General features: G+C 29.6%; 1 protein-coding gene across 5 annotated transcripts in view; it reads right to left on the bottom strand.

The window, feature by feature from the left end:
- The window catches only part of LOC112690129 (WD repeat-containing protein 47), a 60,479-nt gene that overhangs the window by 5,209 nt on the left and 33,982 nt on the right, over positions 1 to 21,288 (bottom strand). For all 5 annotated transcript variants that reach the window (XM_025564060.1, XM_025564059.1, XM_025564061.1 and 2 more), the window contains 3 exons: positions 14,044 to 14,291; positions 1,030 to 1,370; positions 784 to 920 (listed from right to left, as the gene is read on the bottom strand). In XM_025564060.1, the coding sequence (XP_025419845.1) occupies positions 784 to 920; positions 1,030 to 1,370; positions 14,044 to 14,291 (726 nt within the window). The remainder of the gene's footprint in view (positions 1 to 783; positions 921 to 1,029; positions 1,371 to 14,043; positions 14,292 to 21,288) is intronic.

Here is a 21,288-nt window from a genome sequence, read left to right as displayed (position 1 = left end):
ATTTATGCATGGTAAAAATATATGTATAACATAAATGAGCAAAAGATGATAATTATTATTAATTAGTTGTTTTGAAAAATGAAAAGAGGGGATGGGGTCGGAACCTCCCACGAATATGAATTTTAATTTTTTCGCTTGAGAAATAGCCCCGCTACATAGTCTAATATAATAGTATACGCCTACGTGGTGAAGGGGCATATTATTCGATTGTGCAGTGGACTGCAGTCATTTCACTAAATCAGGATCACGCTCTTTAATACACGTAGCTTTTCACACATAATGCATTACACGATGAAAAATTATACAGGTATCTGTATAATCATATAATTATAGAGGTCAGATTTAGGGCAAAATATTATGATGAACCTTTGTATTATTTCATGTTAAAAGTTTTAAATTATTCTTGAAAAAAGAAAAAAAACAATATAATATTTTTTATTTATAAACGATATGAATCTATATATATATATATATAAATACATACATACATTATTGACTTATGTCATTTTTAAAATAGCCTGCGATTTTTTTTTTTTTTTAAACATCATTGAGTACTTAATAACATTTATGGCACAATGCCCTCCAACATCATATCATTATATTTACTAAAAGAATTTTTGATTCTTAAAAATCATAAAAATGTTATCTATTATGATTTATTTTAGTGTTTTATATTTAGACGAAGAACCGTTTTTAAAAAATATACCGTTTTCCCACAAAAGTATTATTTGTTATCGTGTTTTTAAACAATGTTTTGAAATAAGTACAATATTTGTTACTGACCCTACTGGCCATAGAAGTGTTTGGAGTGACTACATTTACGCATCCTCTTGTCCGCAAGTCCCAAAACCTGATTGTCCTGTCATGGCTTCCGCTTACGAACATGGCTCCACCCCAGTTGTATAGGGATAATATGTGACCTGGAAAGAAAAAAACGATGATGATAGTTTTCTAAGGTTTTTCCACACACAGCAGCAGCCGTTATTTTTTGAGAAATTATTGTTATTTCCCATATTTTTATGTACGAACCAGAATGGCCGCTAAGCGCTTGGTAAGGTTGCCCAGTTTCGCAGTCAGTCACGTATATTTTGCAATCACCCGCGCCACCACTAATCAGCAAACTGCTTCTGTTGGTCGTGTCCTCGATGAAACAAACGTCCCTGACTGTACCGTCATGCATGGCCAACTCGATCTCCTGACCCTCCAAGTTTGACGTCTCCGCATTGAACTTCATCAGCTTCACCGTTTTGTCGTTGCTTCCAGTCGCTATCAGCGAACCGTCCGGCGTCCATGACATGCAGTATATTGAACCTTTATGGTGCCTGGTCCGTTTGAACAACACGGTCGGTTGTTGAGCCACATGGTTTTCTCTGAAACAAACCGTGTCCCGATGACGAGTTTAATTAACATTATATATACATGTATATTCTATACAACTAAACTTATAAATTTATATATTTCGTATTTTTTCGAGCACACACGAATAGCAGATAAGTCCGTAGACTTTAACGATTCGAAAAACATGCAATTTCAGTCAATCAATGTTTTTCGTTTTCCTCTCACTAAAACTTTTCTACTCCTCGATTTTTTTCCTTTCGAGTAAGCGAAGTTTTACATTGCAAATGAATACGTCAAGGCGCATATATAGGGGGATTTAGGGCCAATCCACCACCAGAAGTATAACCTCTCAGAGTTTCTAGGTGGCGGGCGTACATGACGGATGTATTGCTGTTTTAAATTATTTTTTTTAAAAATGGTGAATTTAAAAAATGAATCCCTTTCATCCCCCAAAAATGGTAATGAAATGTATATCTATACTTTTATACCGAAAATTAACAATCAGTGATTTTTATTCGTGTAAAACTTATTAAATAGGTAAATAATACAGTAACTAGATATATTTTTTCCGTATTATTTATTATATGCCCCATATATACATTACATTGCCGTTATGGATTCGGTTTTGTAAGTGTTTAGGTCATATTATTTTTATGTATAAATGTGAAAAACAAAAAAAATCTATAAAAAAATTAATAACATTACGGGACACCCGATTGTACTACATGACGTATTTACCGCGTCGAGAATTCAGTCCGAAACTAAAGCGCGCGAACATAATGGCTACGTGCACATTTGGTTCTTGGTCGAGTGACACTTAATAAGTATTTGGAAAATATTTGTAACCACTATACCGCATTATTAATACACACACCCAACCATGGCCATGGTTTATTGACGATTGTCTGAAATGCACAAAATATTTAAATGATATTATTATCCTTTAAGATTTATTAAAATTACATTATTCCGATAGTTTATTAAATTTAACATTTTTAAAATTTATATTTGTTTACGTCATGAATAGTTTTAGATACCTAGTATAAATAATTGTTAAGAAAATAGGATCGTCATTGTTGGAATGCGAAGAAATTATGAAAAAAAAAACTGTGTAGAATTTTATCAATCCAATAGAATATAATTTTAACAGACTCAAATGCTCGTCAATCACAATAACATTCATATTAGGTAGTTGAAACTTTGAACGACAATAGAGCATAACTCTATTCTTTGTTTGCACTAAAATTTTTTACTATAGGTCGTGTCACATTAATTAAATGAATCTTTAAATTTTATAACGAGAAATATTAAGTTGTTATTATCAGGGGTGGACAGGGTATCGATAGCCCCCCCCCCCCCAAGGAGGTTAACTGAACCTATTATTATTACATTTTAATTAATAAATATTTTTAGTTAATTGTGCTTAATTCATCCAAATTCGGATATTCTAATAGTAAATGATTGGTGTTTTATCATTATATTTTAATATTACATTTTGTATACAGGTAATTAATGTAACACTATCGAGGGCCCAAGAGGCGATCGCCCCTTTGCCTCCGTGGCCACTCCGCCACTAATTATTATTATTGAAATATTTGCAAAATTTAAATGTATACGAACAATAGTATATTTGTATTTATAACACAATATATTTACGTTTATAATAAATACATAACATATCGAATATTATTTCATAAATCATTCTATGGCATGATATATATATATATAAGTTATATAGGAAAGTAGATACGTGGATATTTATTTCACACTTAAATTACAATTATTAAGAAACTGTTGACCAAAATATTTAAGAGTAAAATATGTAAATAATTTAGGTTGGAATATTATAACTTATACAGTGCTTGAATTAGAAAAAAAAAAGTAGAATTACTCAGATGACACATACAAATTTTGTGTCCCTATGTAATTAAAAACTGAACAAAACCGTGTTTGCTCCCTAGTTTGCTCCATCGCTCATTAGTGCGAAAATAAAAAAGGATTTTTTCCCATAGTCCATTTGCGCAAAATTTGTCTAAAGAAGTTAAAATCAATCCAAAATTCTAGTTTAAAAAATAAATAAATAAACTACAGGCATTCTATGCAATATAATAGTTTGAAATTGCAGTAATTCAAAAAATGTCCATAGTTTTAAATGAAAAAAAAAATATTACAAACTTTCTAACAACATCAATAAACGTCAACTATCATTTTGAAAAATATGAAATATTTGTGTTTAGTAAAAATAAATACGTAATTTTTTTATATCTTACTGTGGCGATAAGAATTACTATACTCAAATTTTATGACTAATAAACATATAGCGATATCTAATGATTTTAAATTTTTTTTTATTTTCCCCAAAAATTAAAACCTATTAGATTAGATAAAATAGATGTATCAGTTTCTCATTTAAATCGACGGTATGCAGCCGTAGCACACCATAAAAATTTGATACATGATGTTTTTAATTAAAATCATTTTCATGGTATGTGTCATGAGAAAGTTAATCACATCAATAACCTCCACTAGAGGGCTGAATCCTCAAGATCATAACGCAAGTTTAGTGGATATTTAGACATCTTAATCTTTGTATTACTTTACCGCGAAGCAAAAATGAAAAAAAGTTGCTTCACAACAGGCAATTAATTTGGGAAGAGGGCAAAAGAATAATCCTACCCCCTCAAAGACCGTATTTTAATAACTACCAATTGAGATGAATGGTATTTACCTTTTTATTGAACAGTATTTTAGTCCTAATAATTTTGAAGAAGATTAATCCCCTCCCAAATAAGCACCTATTTACGTGTCTGCTTCCCAACGATTTTTACAAAAAAAAAAAAAGATCCCGTCCATAATGATTTACACGATCCGCATCATATTCGAATTTCTTGTACTATATAAAAACATCACGAATTCAACTGCATAACGATACATGAATATATAATACGAATATTATACATATAGTTGTACTTATATGAGACGTACAAGAATAAACGAGTTCATATTACATATATGTAGGCGTTTCGAACCATGGACGAATCAAAGACAATAAGTGTTTTATAGAAATATACATGAAAGTGGTATATAGATGGACACAACATGTGTGGCAGTCAAAAAATATAATATGTAATGATTTAAGAGATGTCTTTTATTTACCATAATATTTAAACAAAACCTATACATTTCACCGTTGACCTCTACCCAGAGGCACGCGGAGAGATGGTATACAATATTAGCATAACAACACGCAATTCGTGGTCGTAACAAAACGAACACATATTATATCTATACTGACTACTTTAAATAAATGTAATAGTCGTCGATAGGAGGCGCACGATAATATACATATTATCAAATAATTTGTAGTATAGTGGTGATGGAACATGTGCATAAACAAAAATAATGCAGCGAAAGCAGTAGAAAACGTAAACAAAATTGCTTTTAATTAGAGGTTTTTTTTCGTTATAAGCTCCCTACCGCTTTTCTGTATACAAAATAATATATAATCAACCCGGTCATGAACGTTTTACAAAAACACGTACACTGTTAATACCACTTGTTAATACCAAGTCTCAAAACGCGATTAGTGAAAGGCGATATTTAAATGTCGAACCGCGCGTGCGACTGGTCCGGAAGGAAGTATTTATTATTATTTTTTTTCTATTCCTTATATACTCAAGAATCTAGGATTAGGTGGTCTCGCACAAAAAGTTAATCGTTGGGTTATAACATTATTATGTAAACACCATCTGACATTTCGTCGATATGTGGACAACAAGTGATAATTATGATAGTAGTTTTCAAAACAACATATACACATGAAAGAAACGAGAGATGCAACTATGTTGTACATATATAATAGTTGCGTATTATGCATACAGCTGTGTGCTTGACATTTAACAGTTACCGGAAGGAAATAATGATATATCATTCAACGACGTTATCACGACTTATCGAACCACAGCTGCGGACAACAAAACGACTTCATAATACCTATAATATTATAATCTTCCATGCCGGATACACAAAAGTATAACTGGTAGAAATTGCAGAAGACAATCGGGGGGGATAGAGTTTAGACTTCAAAATCACGTTGATGTATAGATCATTTTTTTTTTCACGTAAGGTCCAAATCACTTGTTATTCACCATTAGAAACGTAGCATGGATGGATATCAATAAACAAAAAATTTATGACAGTCTCTAATAGAAACCAGTTGTGATGAGACTAAAAAAAAAAATTAAAAAAAAACAGCACGACGTAATGCGCAGTACAATTTAAAACGCATTATTAATCCACGGTTTCAAATAAATATGTTTCTATACATATAAACGTACATGAAAATTGTACACAAAATATAAACCATAAGCAACCCGTACGATTGATATATATATATATATGATATTACAAAATGCATACTAATGCAAAAATACGACGTGATTTACTAACACTATGGACGTCGGAAAAATAAACATAGCTAACGTGCGTGGATTGAGAAAATCTATACAACTGCGGATGTAAGCGGAGAAAAAAACGGCATATTATTCTATTGGGAAAATAACGCGCGTTGGTAAAATAGAAAAAAATGCATTCGCTACACCTCCGTCGGCAACGAATATCATCGGAGTGACATAAAAACTTTTTAATACATCCCAGTGTTCGAGTGCGTACACCGCATGCCGTTTTATTTATTTTAATTTACTTATTACTGCACCACACAAAACGATTCGTATCGAGTTTATGGATGATTTATATCACATATCATAGAAAAAATGTAACTCAAACTTATTCAGCAAATGTCCGTATAAAACATACCGCTGGGTTAATTTATTTTTTCTTCTAACTATTTTCTGAAAACAACTTTTTTAACTCCTCTAATCAATCACAAATCGACTGCGCTATTGGAACAGATTATCAATAATTAAATGACGCTTTTCTTTTTCTCATTAAAACTAAAATTTACGTTTTTACAATAAAACATTTTTTTTATTATAATCATATAAATAAATATCTATTATTTCAAAATATTTTGATAAAAACCAAAATCTTCAACTGTTAGATAAATAAATTATGTGTGTAAAGAGTTGCATTCGATCACAAAAATGCCCTCTATACACCAGTTTTTAGTTTAACTATTCAAGTCTATATTTATTATAATACGTGAACATATTAAATATTTAAATAGTATCAACACAGCCACTGCAATTACATTAAAGATAGTATTGTTGGCTTTTCCAATGATATTTTTTTGAATATCGATATCGTTTGATTTTCAGCGATATTGAAAAAAATTTAGATATCGATTTAGATACCTATATTTCGATTTATTGATATCCTTTCATAACTCCGGGAACCAACTAATGACACAAGTTTATAAATAGCTATTATTAATGGTTCTTAATTAAAATATAAATAATAAAATACGAAAACCATTAAAACGAATTAAAAGAACGAAATTAGTCATGAAAAAAACTAACACGATCAATAACGATAACTAACTTAAATGCAAACACTACAAAAGCACTACAAACTACTTTATTGTGTTACTAGTCAAATTAATTATTTTTCCATTACTATGCACTATTTTTCATCTGATTTCGAAATAAATAAAAACCCATGAATTTACAATAAGATATTATTTATTATAATTAGGGAATGGATTTTAATGCAAAATTCATTTTTTTTTCCGAATGCCTGAAAAATTGCTTTCCAAGTACTAAGTTAAATTCATACATCAAGGAATTGAAAAATGTAAACTTTAATTTTACATTTTTTCGCATTTTAAAACTTTTTACTTTTTGAATTATTTTTTGATATTTTTAATGCATTTTAATGTTTTTAAGTAATTTTCATATATAAATGGATAAATTAAATAACAGTTAAGTCAAAATTATAACAAAAGTAACTATTGTATCTATCTAAATAGAATATTAATTTTTTGGAAATTATTTAAATGTTGAAATAAATATAGGAAAAGATTAATAATACAACTGTAAGAATAATTAATAAGAATAAGGATTTATTTAATAACAAAATTAATTTTTTAATTCTTAAATGTTCAAAGCACTTTTTATCAACTATTCAACTATTTATCATGTCAACAAAAAACATTCCGCACATACGCTTATTGTAAAAAAAAATATTCTGTTATAAGTGCATTAAATCATATTATTTAAGGCATTTTTCTTGTTTTTAATAGCGTTTAAATCCATTCCTTAATTACAATATACAAAAGTTAAAATTATATTAGATAATCGATATGTCGTACGATACATTTAGAGTATCGATATCGAAATATTCGTAAAGAAGTTCGTGGTATCAATATCGTATCGAAATATCGACATCTTTGGAGAAACCTAGTTTTTACCACTGTTGTGATATCCTTGTAATAGCGGTAACCGTTAAAATTATTTTACGCTATCAATTTTTTTAGGTACCAGTTTATCTGTAATGTGATTAATTAAAATAAATGTTTTCGGTGTTTCGTGTTATAGATTAATAAATCCAAAACGGAACTAAATAGACTTACTAGACGATTAATTTAAAACGGGATTATTCATTATTTAGAAAGAAAAAACGAAAAACCTTTTGATGGAATACAAATGGGCATGAGAATGCCAATAATGAATTGATAATTCACACTATGTTATAACTATAAGTTATTATGGATCGATCATATTATATAACTATACCTTGATCAATTAATTACCTAATGTGAATGTTACTGCGTTAGGCGTAGTGTATATACAAGGTATGCACATAATTTTTTTTACAACACTATTTTCGTTTATGTCATTGTAGACTGTGATATTTACTCATTGCGTAGCCATTTCGAGAATTTGTTTTACCACTTCCATGGCTGCGCGCCTTACGCCTAATAATTACAGTTTTCACCACGCGGCATTTCGAGATGCGAGAAAGTTCAAACGGTTTATTTCGGATTACCGCAAATCGACAAAATGGAATTTTGTTTGGAACATAAATCATAATAAACATCGGTCATGAAACATTTTTTTCTGCAATTGAACGATACTTGAGTAGAAAAAAATGACACAACTCGATCATTAGAATAACGTAGGCAATAATAGCTTTCACTCGGTTTTCAATAGCGACCAAGCACCAAAGAATATATATATCATTTAATAAATATTAGACCGCAGACGCTTCACTGATTATTGAAGGGGCTTTTCTTTTTTTCTTCTATTATGTTTCCTCGCTGGTTCATTACCGAATAAATCGAGTAAATTACAGCGATTATGACTAACCTACAAACCGGACGAATCTTCTATATATTAATTGAATATAAATAACGTTGGATTTCTTTCGACACTGAAGAGTAAATAACATTTATAGCTAAATTTTAAATGATACATCATCCTATGATTACAACATTTAAGCTATCTAAACAAACATCACACGAAAACGGTATTTATGACATACTTAAACGAGCCTACAAGGGAAAACGAAACAAATAATTACTTTTAAATATAGAATAGTTAATGATAACAATTTTTAAACGTAATAGTCGTTAAATTAAATACAACTTAATTGTTTTTAACACTCTGCACATAAAATTGAAAAAATATTCAGATGCTTTTTTAATTTTTTTTTTAATGAAAAAAATATAAATTGTAAAATGAAGTTTTATCATAGTTATGGTAGATGACGACAATCAGTTGGTGACTCAAATATTGATAATTTATAATACACCGTCCGTTCAGGTTTTCCAACGGATAAAGACATTAGTGGTAAACCAACAATCAAACGACATAAACACGAATATATACTTTAAACGTAATTCAATTGTTTGAAATTTTATTAAAGATAATAATTTAAAACAAACTGTAAACTGCTGCCCTTACATTAAATACGTTTCGATACGTAGGCTTTCAACATAGCACACGCAATTCACGGAAGCATGATAATATTCTGAATTTCGAGCCAATTTCAGTCGTTAAAACTGATGAATATCAGCACAAATTCAGCAACAAATCTTGCTCGAGCACATGCATGTTCCATCATGACACAACAGTAGTAGATACACATACTAACAATAGCATTGCTTTGTCCGTTAAACACACACCAATTCAGATCTTGGGCTTAAAATAATATACTAACGTGTAAGCATCGCAGTCGTTTTCGAAGCTATTATAATATAGGCACCTGCAGGCGTATGAAACTCACGCGTAGATATTATTACGTTGTACGTATTGTTAACTATATACACCCACGCGCGTTCTGATTTTAAGTCACGAGACACGACGGTAGATCGTTCGGGTTTTGTACTGAGAAATATTGCTCAACGGTCACACATCGTATGCACAATAAAAAAAAAGACAATAATAAAAAAATCGTAATAAAATGATATTGTATCAAAAACCCCAGTTTCTGATACATATATAGTGCGCGAAACAATTTAAGTATTCTTGAATGATTATACAACATACGCGGCGTAGTTTGTGCGACTAATAATCTTTTGCAACGACGTGATTGACCTACAGGAATTTTTTCTTTTTTGTTATCGTTAAATTTCCAAACTTTCAAAACTAGTATTTATTTATACACTTAACATAAATATCATGAATTGATGGCTATATTAAAAACGTTTTAAAATTGTTTTAATTTTCTAGTATTTTGAACTTTAAATATTATCTAGATCGGAAATCAGACTTCATAGACCAAATATAATAATGCAACTAAAATGAATAGGTTTTTTTTCAACACGGAGATATTTAGACTTGTGATACTCGAAAATTATACATATTTATTCATTTAATGTATTTCAAATAACAGTTTTAATGGATGATTGAATTTGGTTTAATTTACCTGTTTAATTGACGTCGAAAGTAGAAAATTTTTTTAAAAATTTAAGTTCAAAGAGAATATTTCAATTACAAGTACATTACAATAATCATATAATTTAGTGCAGTACGATGTATAATAAACATATCTAAAAACAATTTCACACTTCTAATAATAATGCGTGTGATGTAAACAGCGAGATTTAAATAATGTGTATCTATATTATAATATACATTCCATACGTAAATACGTTGTACTTGTATTAAACCAAATTATAACTAAATGGGTAACACGTCAGCGAACGACTTTCGACTAAGAGTAGATAATGATTGAACTATGCAAGAAACAGTATACGTTTATTACATAGTAGTTTCAAACGCCCTATCCGATTGATTAAATGCTATTTGAATTTGGCAAAAAATAAATGAACACAGTGAACACATCATGGAGCGCATAAGAGTAGTAAAATTATAGTCCACATTTACTGAAAATATGATAGATTCTAGACTTTGATGGCGAGCGCCAAAATTTTAATATTTTACACGCTATTTAACAGTAGTGAAAGTCGAAACACAGGCACAAAAACAATATAATAATATTATTTCCGACTTCTTTATACGGACGGCAGATAAATATCGGGACCTGAAATAATGACTATGAAACGCGAAAATTGCTATAACGGACGGAACGATTTCAGAGAAATTAAATCAATTTGTCTGTATGTTGTGCAGGAAAATCCAACTATAAACAATAGGAGATTACCGTGTATCCCACACGTTTCAATAATAACAAATATCAGTCAGCACATATTAATTATAATGAATATTATAATAATATTATTAAAGAGCGGTACCACGATATAGGTTAAGTCTACATTATGTTAAGTTTTCTACACACTATATGATTAAGTCAAATCAACAGGATAAATTGGTCAGGTTAGCTGTAATATCAGGTCCTGATCAACAAAATGATGATCGGACCGATCAACTCATATAGTGTGTAACAAGCATTAGATCCGTATTTCTCCCCATTCAATCCGATCTACTTTGACGTCGTCCGACGGTCGAACGATGTCGGAAGAAAAACTAACGACTGAATCATAATGTAAAGGCCTATAATAATTGAAATAATTCAAAAATATTTCAATTGTTGAAAAGAAGATTCTAATTTAAAGATTCTTGAGGCCTCCCAATACTATCCGATTTAACATCTGATCAAACATGTTTGCAATTCGACGTTTTAAATCCGTTGCGTCACTGGTAAAAGGTAAACTTGACTGAGCTGACACATACTCTGAAGTTGGATTGAATAGTTATGTCATTATTTATTCCTTCTAGAAATTAGTCTAAGGCTTCAATACTTATACTGTGGTATTCCTTGAACTTATTTGGGTAATTACGAATAGGTACGCAAGTTGTGAAAAATTCTCCTCTAGGTCGATCTAAATTGAATTAATTAACTGATGTCTTTATTCAATGTCTCTTTAAAATGTTAACCCCAGCAAAAACCAGCATAAAGAAATCATAAGAATCAATTATGTCACTATCACGTTTTCATTAAAACTGACTTTACAGACTGTAGTTAGTTAAACGGATCACGTCGGAACCAATGTAGGTATTCATGTTGGATGTCATCGGATACCGATGGCTGGATAGGATCTGAAGAAATACGGATCTAATGTAAGTGCGACCTCAGACAAGAAGAATCGATTGATGCGTCAGCAAATTAACATATCGTCGGTTAAAAAGCTTTTTGGTGACACATTTCTTACTTTTCAGAGGAACCCAAAAACTATTTTGTCTTTATTTTTATTTTCAAAATAGTATAACTTTTGTAGTTTTATAGATAGTCCTTACATTTTTTTTTCTCATATACCAATTATATTAATCTTTAAGATAAATTAAATTTTATAGTGATATATTATTTTTTTAATTCTTTTGTAAGTGTCTAAATTATATTTTTAGCGTTTACCACATTATAATTTGATTACTCGTACTTTTATCTTTTAGGTAATTTACTAAAAAAAATACTTTAAACGCCATCAAAAAATATTTTAAGTGATACATACCCACGTCATTACGAATAACATGTCAATTTAAACAAGTTTTTTTCTTAATCAATTTTAATATTTAATTATTTTTTTTAAAAAAAAATGTTATTTTTTATTAAAAATAAAAATTAACACAATATTACAACTAGATCAATAAAAATAATCAAAATACAACTCGTTCAATACAATTTACAAAATATTTAATATTGAAATACAATAAAAAAAAAAAAATTCTTAATAATTTGAATAACGATTAAAATTAAAAAAACAACTCTTTAATATTGTTACCTCATACGATCCAGGTTCTCTTAATCAAATTTGATGATTAATTTATTATCATCATTGATAAAAGAAACAATAATTGTTATCATAAAATATTTGGTAGTTTAAATCGTTATAAATCAGCTCTTAACTTTCTAGTTGTCACAGTCATTAAGATTAAATTGAATTAACTTAAAAATCGTTATCACTGCACTTTTTTCTTATTTATTATACACCACTAATTTATTTACATAAAAAATATGCCGTAAGCGACGAATTAAATTGTTATACATAAAAATACGTTATTATTACATAAATTTTGTAAAAAGTATATGACGTCATATTATGGTGTATAGCTCATTGTTAAAAAATTATTGGGCGCTTAACGCAAAATTATTACGTCGCTTACTGCTCACTCAATTAACAAGAATGTCACCTACATCAAAGTTTGATCATCGATTTTATACAATTACGATGCACTATAATGAAGACTATTTATGGATTCAACAGAGCGTCAGTATCTACAACGCTAGATAGCAAGTGTCGCTTACAGCAAATAGTCGACGATATAGATAAAAGGGCACCGCGAGTCCAGGGGCGTAGCCAGTAGGTAGGCCTGGTAGGCCCGAGCCTATCCAGATTTTTTCTAGAAAAAAACCAATAATATTTAGAAAGGAAAATAAGTTGAAAATTTATGGATAACCCATAAGCTGTTATAGACGAGTTTACTGTCAAAAAGATTAGAATTTTTACTTTGAGAATAAATTAAAAATGCGTATATTAATAAATATTTATAATTGTATTATAAATTATATTATTATTAATATAATTAATAATAATTATAATCAATAATAATAATCAATCAATAATAATCAATAATTATTATAAGACTCTCATATTTAGGTACTTAAATAAAAATTGCATTTTTTGAAATTATCTATTTATTTTTTCGTTTAATTTGTTATTTATTATTCAATTATTTATAAGAATTGACAGATAAATAAGAATCATTGACAACTTTGAAATCATGGTAGGGAAAAAAATCGGAGAACTTCCCATTTCTGTCGGTGAGTAATTGTATAGTGGGCCTACCCAAAAGAAATATCCTAGTTACGCCCCTGCGCGAGTCTGTTTGTCATCGGTTAACGCACACAAATAATGTGTAGAAATTGTGTGGATCGAATTAAACTACAGAGACGAGAAGGTCTTGACGAGCATTAATCTCTTTCCAGTGGCGTATATAGGGGAGGGGGTTAGTGGACTACAGCCTCCCCCAAATGTTTTAAAACAGTTGAAAATTATTTTAAACATATATTATTTTAATGAAGCTTTATGCTTATTTAGAATTTGCGTCCAACGTCAAATCGCTTTGGGACATTCTGTAAATGAAATGTAGATAAGTACCTACTGTGTCTTGTTAGTAATTCTTATAGAGCAGTGGTAATTTAACTCTGTCCATAGTAGCCCCTCCCAAAAATATTTTCTGTATACGCCACTGTCTCTTTCTATACATATATTAACTAAATATATGATTATACCCTACATGGCCATATCTCTAAAATACGACGATAAAGTCTCTGAAAGCCACTGACCTGATGTCCGTCACTTTTGGATAAGCGCATATCCGGAGAGTTTTAGAATTGGATCCGACCGCGTACACGGAACCATGTGGATGGAACTCTGCGCACCGGACGGCCTGTACGTCCTCCAACCGGGTAACTGCTATGAATCTGGGCTTGCCGTTCTGGTCGCTGTACCCATTGCCGTCCAGTTGCCCGTCGCCGCTCGTGTTATTGGCGTTTGCGATCGTTTTGTTGCCGCTGTAGCCCGTCGTCGTCGGCTGAAACGCAAAAAAAAAAATTCAACATTATATTATGTGTATAAGATGTATGTATCATGTACATAGGTGGCTACATTATTGTAGAGAGATACGACAAGCGTTTGCTGTAAAAAAGTTATTGCGTAACATTTTATGATGTTGATCATTAGTTAATAGAATGAAGAAACTAATTAACAATCAAATACAGCAGGATTTAGCGTTTTTCCCTTCATCAGTATTATAAGATATCATAAAAAAATCAAGCAATTTTGGAACGAAATCCTATATAGGTATAAAGTTACAAAATGATAATACCCTTCGATTGGCATGTACGATACCATTCAAGTTCTATAAATTCAACGATTTATCTCGTTATAGTTCAGTTCCTTACGCCGATCAATTATCATACGTCTATATTTGTTCAATTACAAGTGCTAAAACTCGATTGAGGTAATCCATAGATCAGATTTGACATTCTGTGATACATAGAATAATCGGTAGACTTTTATTGTGCAGAAGATATCTGTAATACATTGTTCGTCTACCGAATGTAATATCAGCGGGATATAGAGTGTGATAATTAAACATTAATATGACAGTGGTACTATTAAAAAACTGTTTATAATGGCAATTAAATTTGTAATAAACACAGATGCTTTTGAAACAAATGATATTCGAAAGGCAAAAATGTTTGTTGAACATTACCTTATTGATATAAAATACCTCCAATTGCATATAACATTTTGCTTCATAGGGCTGCCGATATTCGTCTTGCACTTTTACCATTTGGTAATTTTGGTTTTATGAGTAATTTTTTTTGTATATTTTTGTTGTGTTAGTGTGTTTATGTAATTATATATAAATAATCAAATCTAATTATAGAGTAATTATCTAAGGATACTTAAAAATGCCAAACCATAAACAATAAATATTTCAGAGAACATCCTTCCAGAAAAATATCCAGGTTAAAAATCAATGAAAACTTTAATAAACATGTTAATTTCACTGGATTTGTTAATATATACTGAGAATAATGGTAACATGCTCTCTCTTCGGCCGCACATTATTTTCGGTAATGCCCATCTACTCGTATTTTATTTATATTATTATCTAAGTCAACGTTTTGCAAACTGTGAGGCATGCCTCTCTTGGAAGATGCAAGCAATTGTTAGGGAAGGCGTAAGACGAATATTTATATTGTACATTGCATTGCCATATATTTATTATTTAATCGACAATTTACTTATAATAAAATAATAAAAAATGTTCTATTGGAGGCGCGATTGATTTTATTTCGGGGATGCGTAACGCGAAAAAGTTATGGAACCGCTGATCTAAATTGTGATTCAGTAAGCCATTCGACACGAGAGCACGCATGTCATTCCAGATCGAAGGGGTAAGTCGTCGTCAATCGGTCATGATCGCGTGAAGTTTTTAGCACGGCCGTGCGCCACGCATTTAATCCGCGTAAACTGCATGCGTCGTCATTGTCCGATTATCAATATGCTGCGAAACTAAAATCGTTTCGGAATTACAAGACAGCATTGATAATTATCATAAAAACAACAATAATAGCAAAATTGTACACGGGGCTCATCGAGTGAATATTTGTAACGAATTCGTAACGACAGTCAGACGCAGAGCCAATTTACCTATCATAGACGAGGTAGGCACCTGCATAGGGGCCCCATGACAACTAAAATAATCGTTTCCCGAAGACCCGACATTTTAACTTCTTAGGAGCTCACATATTCGTATGATAAATTTGAACTTGGTTACACGTGTACTAGAAATTGTCATACAAAATATATATGTTATAGTTTAAAAATTTTACAAAAATCGATAAATAATTCGTGTAAAACTATCAATTTTCGCTCAAAAACAAATGGTGCAATTTAAAATTAACTTGTTTCCAACAATTTGTTGCGTACTTATCACGTTGGTCACTTTTCCAATTTCATTTTTTTTTTTGTATAACAACGTCTTTAATCATGTATAACTATAATACCAAAAACTCATTTTCAATATTTTCAAGAACTACCATTGCAACCTAAGGGTCACACAAAAACACAAAGGTTCTCGAGATTTTACGGGCTTTCGTACCTACACTTTCGTCTACTTCGGGTCATTCTCAGCGCTCGTAATGCATCCATGTAGCGTAAAATATTTTTTAAATTCTCATAAAATCATGAACTTTGTTTCAGACAGATCTAATACAACAACAAATTTTCTCTGTACAACTGTTGCCTATCCGCCCAACATACTGATAGTACACTATCAATAGGCAAGAATCGATTATTTCGATAATTCTCACAGCGACACGATTTCAATGATTCATTTGTAAGAACAAACGTAAATATTAAAACTAGCCTCATCTAGGTTGCTTTAGGCTATTTAGTTTTGTACGTGCGTAGAAGTAACTTATTCCAACTTGATTTTCAAAAGATATAAGATAGTCTAAAAACGTATAAATCTGTATCAATCATTAGGATAACAATTATAATTACACATTCATAATACGAATCGCGCAAGATACGATTAGTCATTTATTGGTAACACCCCAAGCGTAAAATAAGAGTAGGTTAAATAGGCATAATTTTTTATAAATTTGTTTTGTCAGATTAATTAATAATTCACCATAAAATAGTAACACAAGGAAGGCATACTGGAATAAGGTTTGAAAATATAGCTTAAACATTATGCTAAGTTAATATTCGATATTACTTTAATATGAAAGCGTTATTGTAAAGGAGTTTCATAAGTTCGTTTAGTTTTTAATTGTATATCATAGAAATTGGTTTGTTATATATTAGGGGCATCGGTAATTATCTTATATTCTTAATCTAAGGTAATAATATGAAGAATTATATTTTAATTACCAAATGGAACGAATGCTTAATAGTTTAATAGCCTCAGATTTGATTATCATAGAATCAAAGAGGTTTAATAATGGTATTGTACAGAAGTATTTTTAATTTAATTTAATTTTAGATTTTTTTCTTAGAAAAGATCGGAAAAGGTAAATCTAATGTTGGCCATTTTTCTTAGTCGAATACGTGTGGAAGCAATCAGTTGTTTATTATAAGAATCCTGAGAGAAAATCACGTGTGTAACCTTTGAACACATTATTCGTGTATCGGCACGAACGATTAATGAGAATAGAAAAACCTATCAAAAAAAAAAATAAATAAATAATTAAAAACTATTAAAATATATACTTTAGTAGACAAAACGACCGTAGTTGTATTGTTTAACTGCTACAGAATTATTAGTATAAAATAATCAAATTTCTGAACCGTCTATTTGTCATCATCGTCATAATGGTAACACGTATTAATTTACATTAATTTTTACCAACCAGTGGTACCTCGAATAACAGTCATATGACTCATAAAAATTATAACTATCACAATTACGCCTGGGAGTATCATAAGGCTATTACAATAGTTATTATTTTATTTTTTTATTAAATAAACAAATTAATACCCAAGCATATTATAAAGTGTTTTATTTTTCCTACAACAATTTGTTTTGATATTAAATATTCGCGGTTGCATTTCATATAACACATGACCACTACATTTCATTTTTAAACAAGAGAAATATTAACATAATTTGTGTATATCACATTTTACTATCGCTAATCATAATTATCTTCAGAAGATATGGCTTCTTGAAAATGTGTTTTATAAAATAATTACTGGAAAACTTTCTAAAAGAACTGTGTAAATTCAACAAATTTTATTCATAATATAATGTAAATAACTGAATACTTGGTATATTTACTTGTTTTGAGAATCAATTACTGATAAAAATACTAATACAGCGTGTATAGAATTTTCGTATTGTATTAAATGTAAAATATATCACTTGTAATTTTATTTTATAAGTATCATTAATTTGGAAAATGTATTGGTTTCAATTTATTTGCAATTTATTACTTATAATTCTCAAAAAAGCAATATTTTATTCTCGACAAAACCTTCTCGAGTATGCAATATAACACATTCAATTTATCAGTTAAAAATTTTCTTAAGAAAGTGAACATATTTGTTTTAACACAATTATCAGTTGAAATACGTAATAATTTTTTTTCATAGACTCCAATACTTTTATACCGTTTAATAATATAATTCTTTGTTGGTTTGTCAATGAATAATTCACGGTTAACGAAGAAAATATACGTAAATATATGCGTTAATACTTAAAAATATACACAAAACCAATATATGTACGTAATTTTTATAAAAAAAATGATTTTCAATTATATTTCGTTCAACTATCATCAGTCATAGTTTTATTTTTTAATTTTTTGAAATGAAATGATACATTTTTATTATTACATACACGATCTATCAGAGAGTTATTGAATCACGCCGATATAATTTAATATAATATAGTTTATACAAATTTATATCATGTACATGAAAAACTATGTCCAGATTCGGACAATATCAAAAACATATTCAGATTCTTAAAACTGACTAATTTATAAAATGTTGATATAAATATCTTCATATGTTTCAAATTATACTATATAATATTTATTTCTATAAAAAATGCGCAGCATTATATTAAGCACCTTCTTTATGTAAATATTTGTTAAAATACTAAAATCCAACAACTTTGTTATTGTGGCTTGATTTATAATATTAAAAAATTAAATTGCTTATCTATATATATACTATCCACCTGTTCTTGATCAGATTCGATAATATTCATATATTTTGTTGACATATTTCAATGTTAATTTAATACCGCCTCAAGGCTGTGAATTATTGTAATTATGATTGTTCGTTTGACTTGACTGCGTTTAAATACGTAAATAAAAATGATTGCCAAAGCAGCTTACAATGAACAGCATACATTTATATTACATTTATATTAGTCGCGGTGAACGTTTAAGATGTGTTTCACCTACATTTGTATTACATACAAGACGATGGTTATGATTTCTATAAGCGAATGGAAATGGTTGTAAATACTTAAATCGCTTTCAAACGTAACGCGAACACTAAGTGCATAGATACACACACACACACACACACAAACACATACATACATATATATATATATATTATAGATTTGACCTTTCTTCTTCTTCTTATCTGTAATAATTTGTTTCTTTCCAGAGTTAAACGTGTAAAAAGTCGCATGTAAACCTCAGCATTGACAGTCACAGTATATAACAGTTATATATATATATATATATATATATATGTTTGTGTGCGTACGGTTGTGACAAAAACAAGTTTCCAAAAGTGAAAACAGTCCGTATCGTTCTTTTTTTTCCGTTTTTCAATTCATTTACTCCGGTTTTGAAGAATTCATCTTACACATAACCTTAAGACAACAGCGAAAGTATCTATCTATATATATATAAATTATATACAATTGATCACGGAATTATGATGGTCGAGGTACTGGTACGGTTTTCGATAAAATACTGAAAACTAGTTTATGCACAAGTCGTCGGATTTATACTGCTAATCATCATAGGCTAAAGGCTACTAGGCTACTATGGTATTATACACAAAACACCTACTGTAATGATTAATAAGTTAATATATACAAATAAATTATTCGAAATTAGAAGAGGACCTTCTATGGACACATACACAGCAACTGCTCACGTATTTTTTTTATTTATTTTTTTTTTTTTTTATGATCTCACAGACACGCTTTTAACCCAATTAATATTTAAGTAATAATATTTCGAATGTAATATTTATGCATACATTTTTAATATTATCCTTCACATAATCAAGCTACAAACGTATACAACCCGTAAAGCGGAATACGTCGAATAGATGGTTGTCTAGTAGGATGTATATCCATATAATTTACGATTTTCGATGTATAGTTCTATTAGCGGGTGATTACTGTGATTATACATAGAGTGTAATAATTTCTATATTCTTTTTTTATACGAAATATATTGTAATGATTATTTAAACATAATGTATAATAAATAATTTACATCCAGACTTAAACGTTTAACTTGAATAATTAATTAATACCTATAACCATTTACAGTTTGATTGTTTTAAGTATCTGGTTCTTACTTAACACAAATCACACACACACATGATTATTATTGTGAAATTTAAGCGATTGAAAAACATATAAGTAGTAGGTACACGTGTTGAAAAATTAGAAAATGTCAGATCATAATATTGTCACAATAATTCGATATAAGCAAACATACAAAGGGTACAAAATATCACAATGAAAGTGTATTATCCCACTTTTACGGCTCATTAATATAAATTTGAATCGTTCGAATGTCGAGAAACTAAATAAGTGGACTAAAATATAAAAATTTGTCATTGATTCTGAAAAACTGTATTGCATAAGTATTCAGTATTAAGAAAATGGTAAAAGCGGACGTTATGATATTTGTGACAGAAATTATATGAATACACTACAAACAAGCTCACGATAAACAGAATTATTTATTGAAAAGTAAAGAAAATGTTTACTTATATTAAAAAATTTTAAATTTTAAATACAACGCACAGTTATTATTATACGTTGTTCCAGGTCATCATTTGGTAAACAGAACGCACAATAATGCTTAAATGAAATTTACTATAATAAACAATCAATAACAGTTGTAAATAAAAGGCTTATACACCAATATTTTTTTTTTCGTTAAACAAATCACTTGTTTTAGGACCTATATTATAGTCGATGAAAATCTCATATTCTACCTAAATGCGTAATTTTTTCTACGTGCTAGATAAATAAAAGTGTTTAACTCTTCGGAGACTTTTTTTTCACCGAAAACTATTTATACATAAACAATAGCTCATGTGCTTCTTATTAAAATACGTCCATTACATTAAACGTTAATCTATTTGAAAATATACAATATACAATATTCTCGTATCGTCGAGAAAATTCAGTACTTGATGAACATAGACGTTCATTCATTAGGGGAGAAATGGGGTGTGCGGATGAGGTAATCGAAATTGTATCTTAAAGTTGATCCAGTAATATTAATATAATTTACGTA

Source organism: Sipha flava, unplaced genomic scaffold (assembly GCF_003268045.1).
Source record: "Sipha flava isolate LNK unplaced genomic scaffold, YSA_version1 48_pilon_pilon, whole genome shotgun sequence".
Classification (NCBI taxonomy): Eukaryota; Metazoa; Arthropoda; class Insecta; order Hemiptera; family Aphididae; genus Sipha; species Sipha flava.
This window is presented reverse-complemented; position numbering and strand designations above follow the sequence as displayed.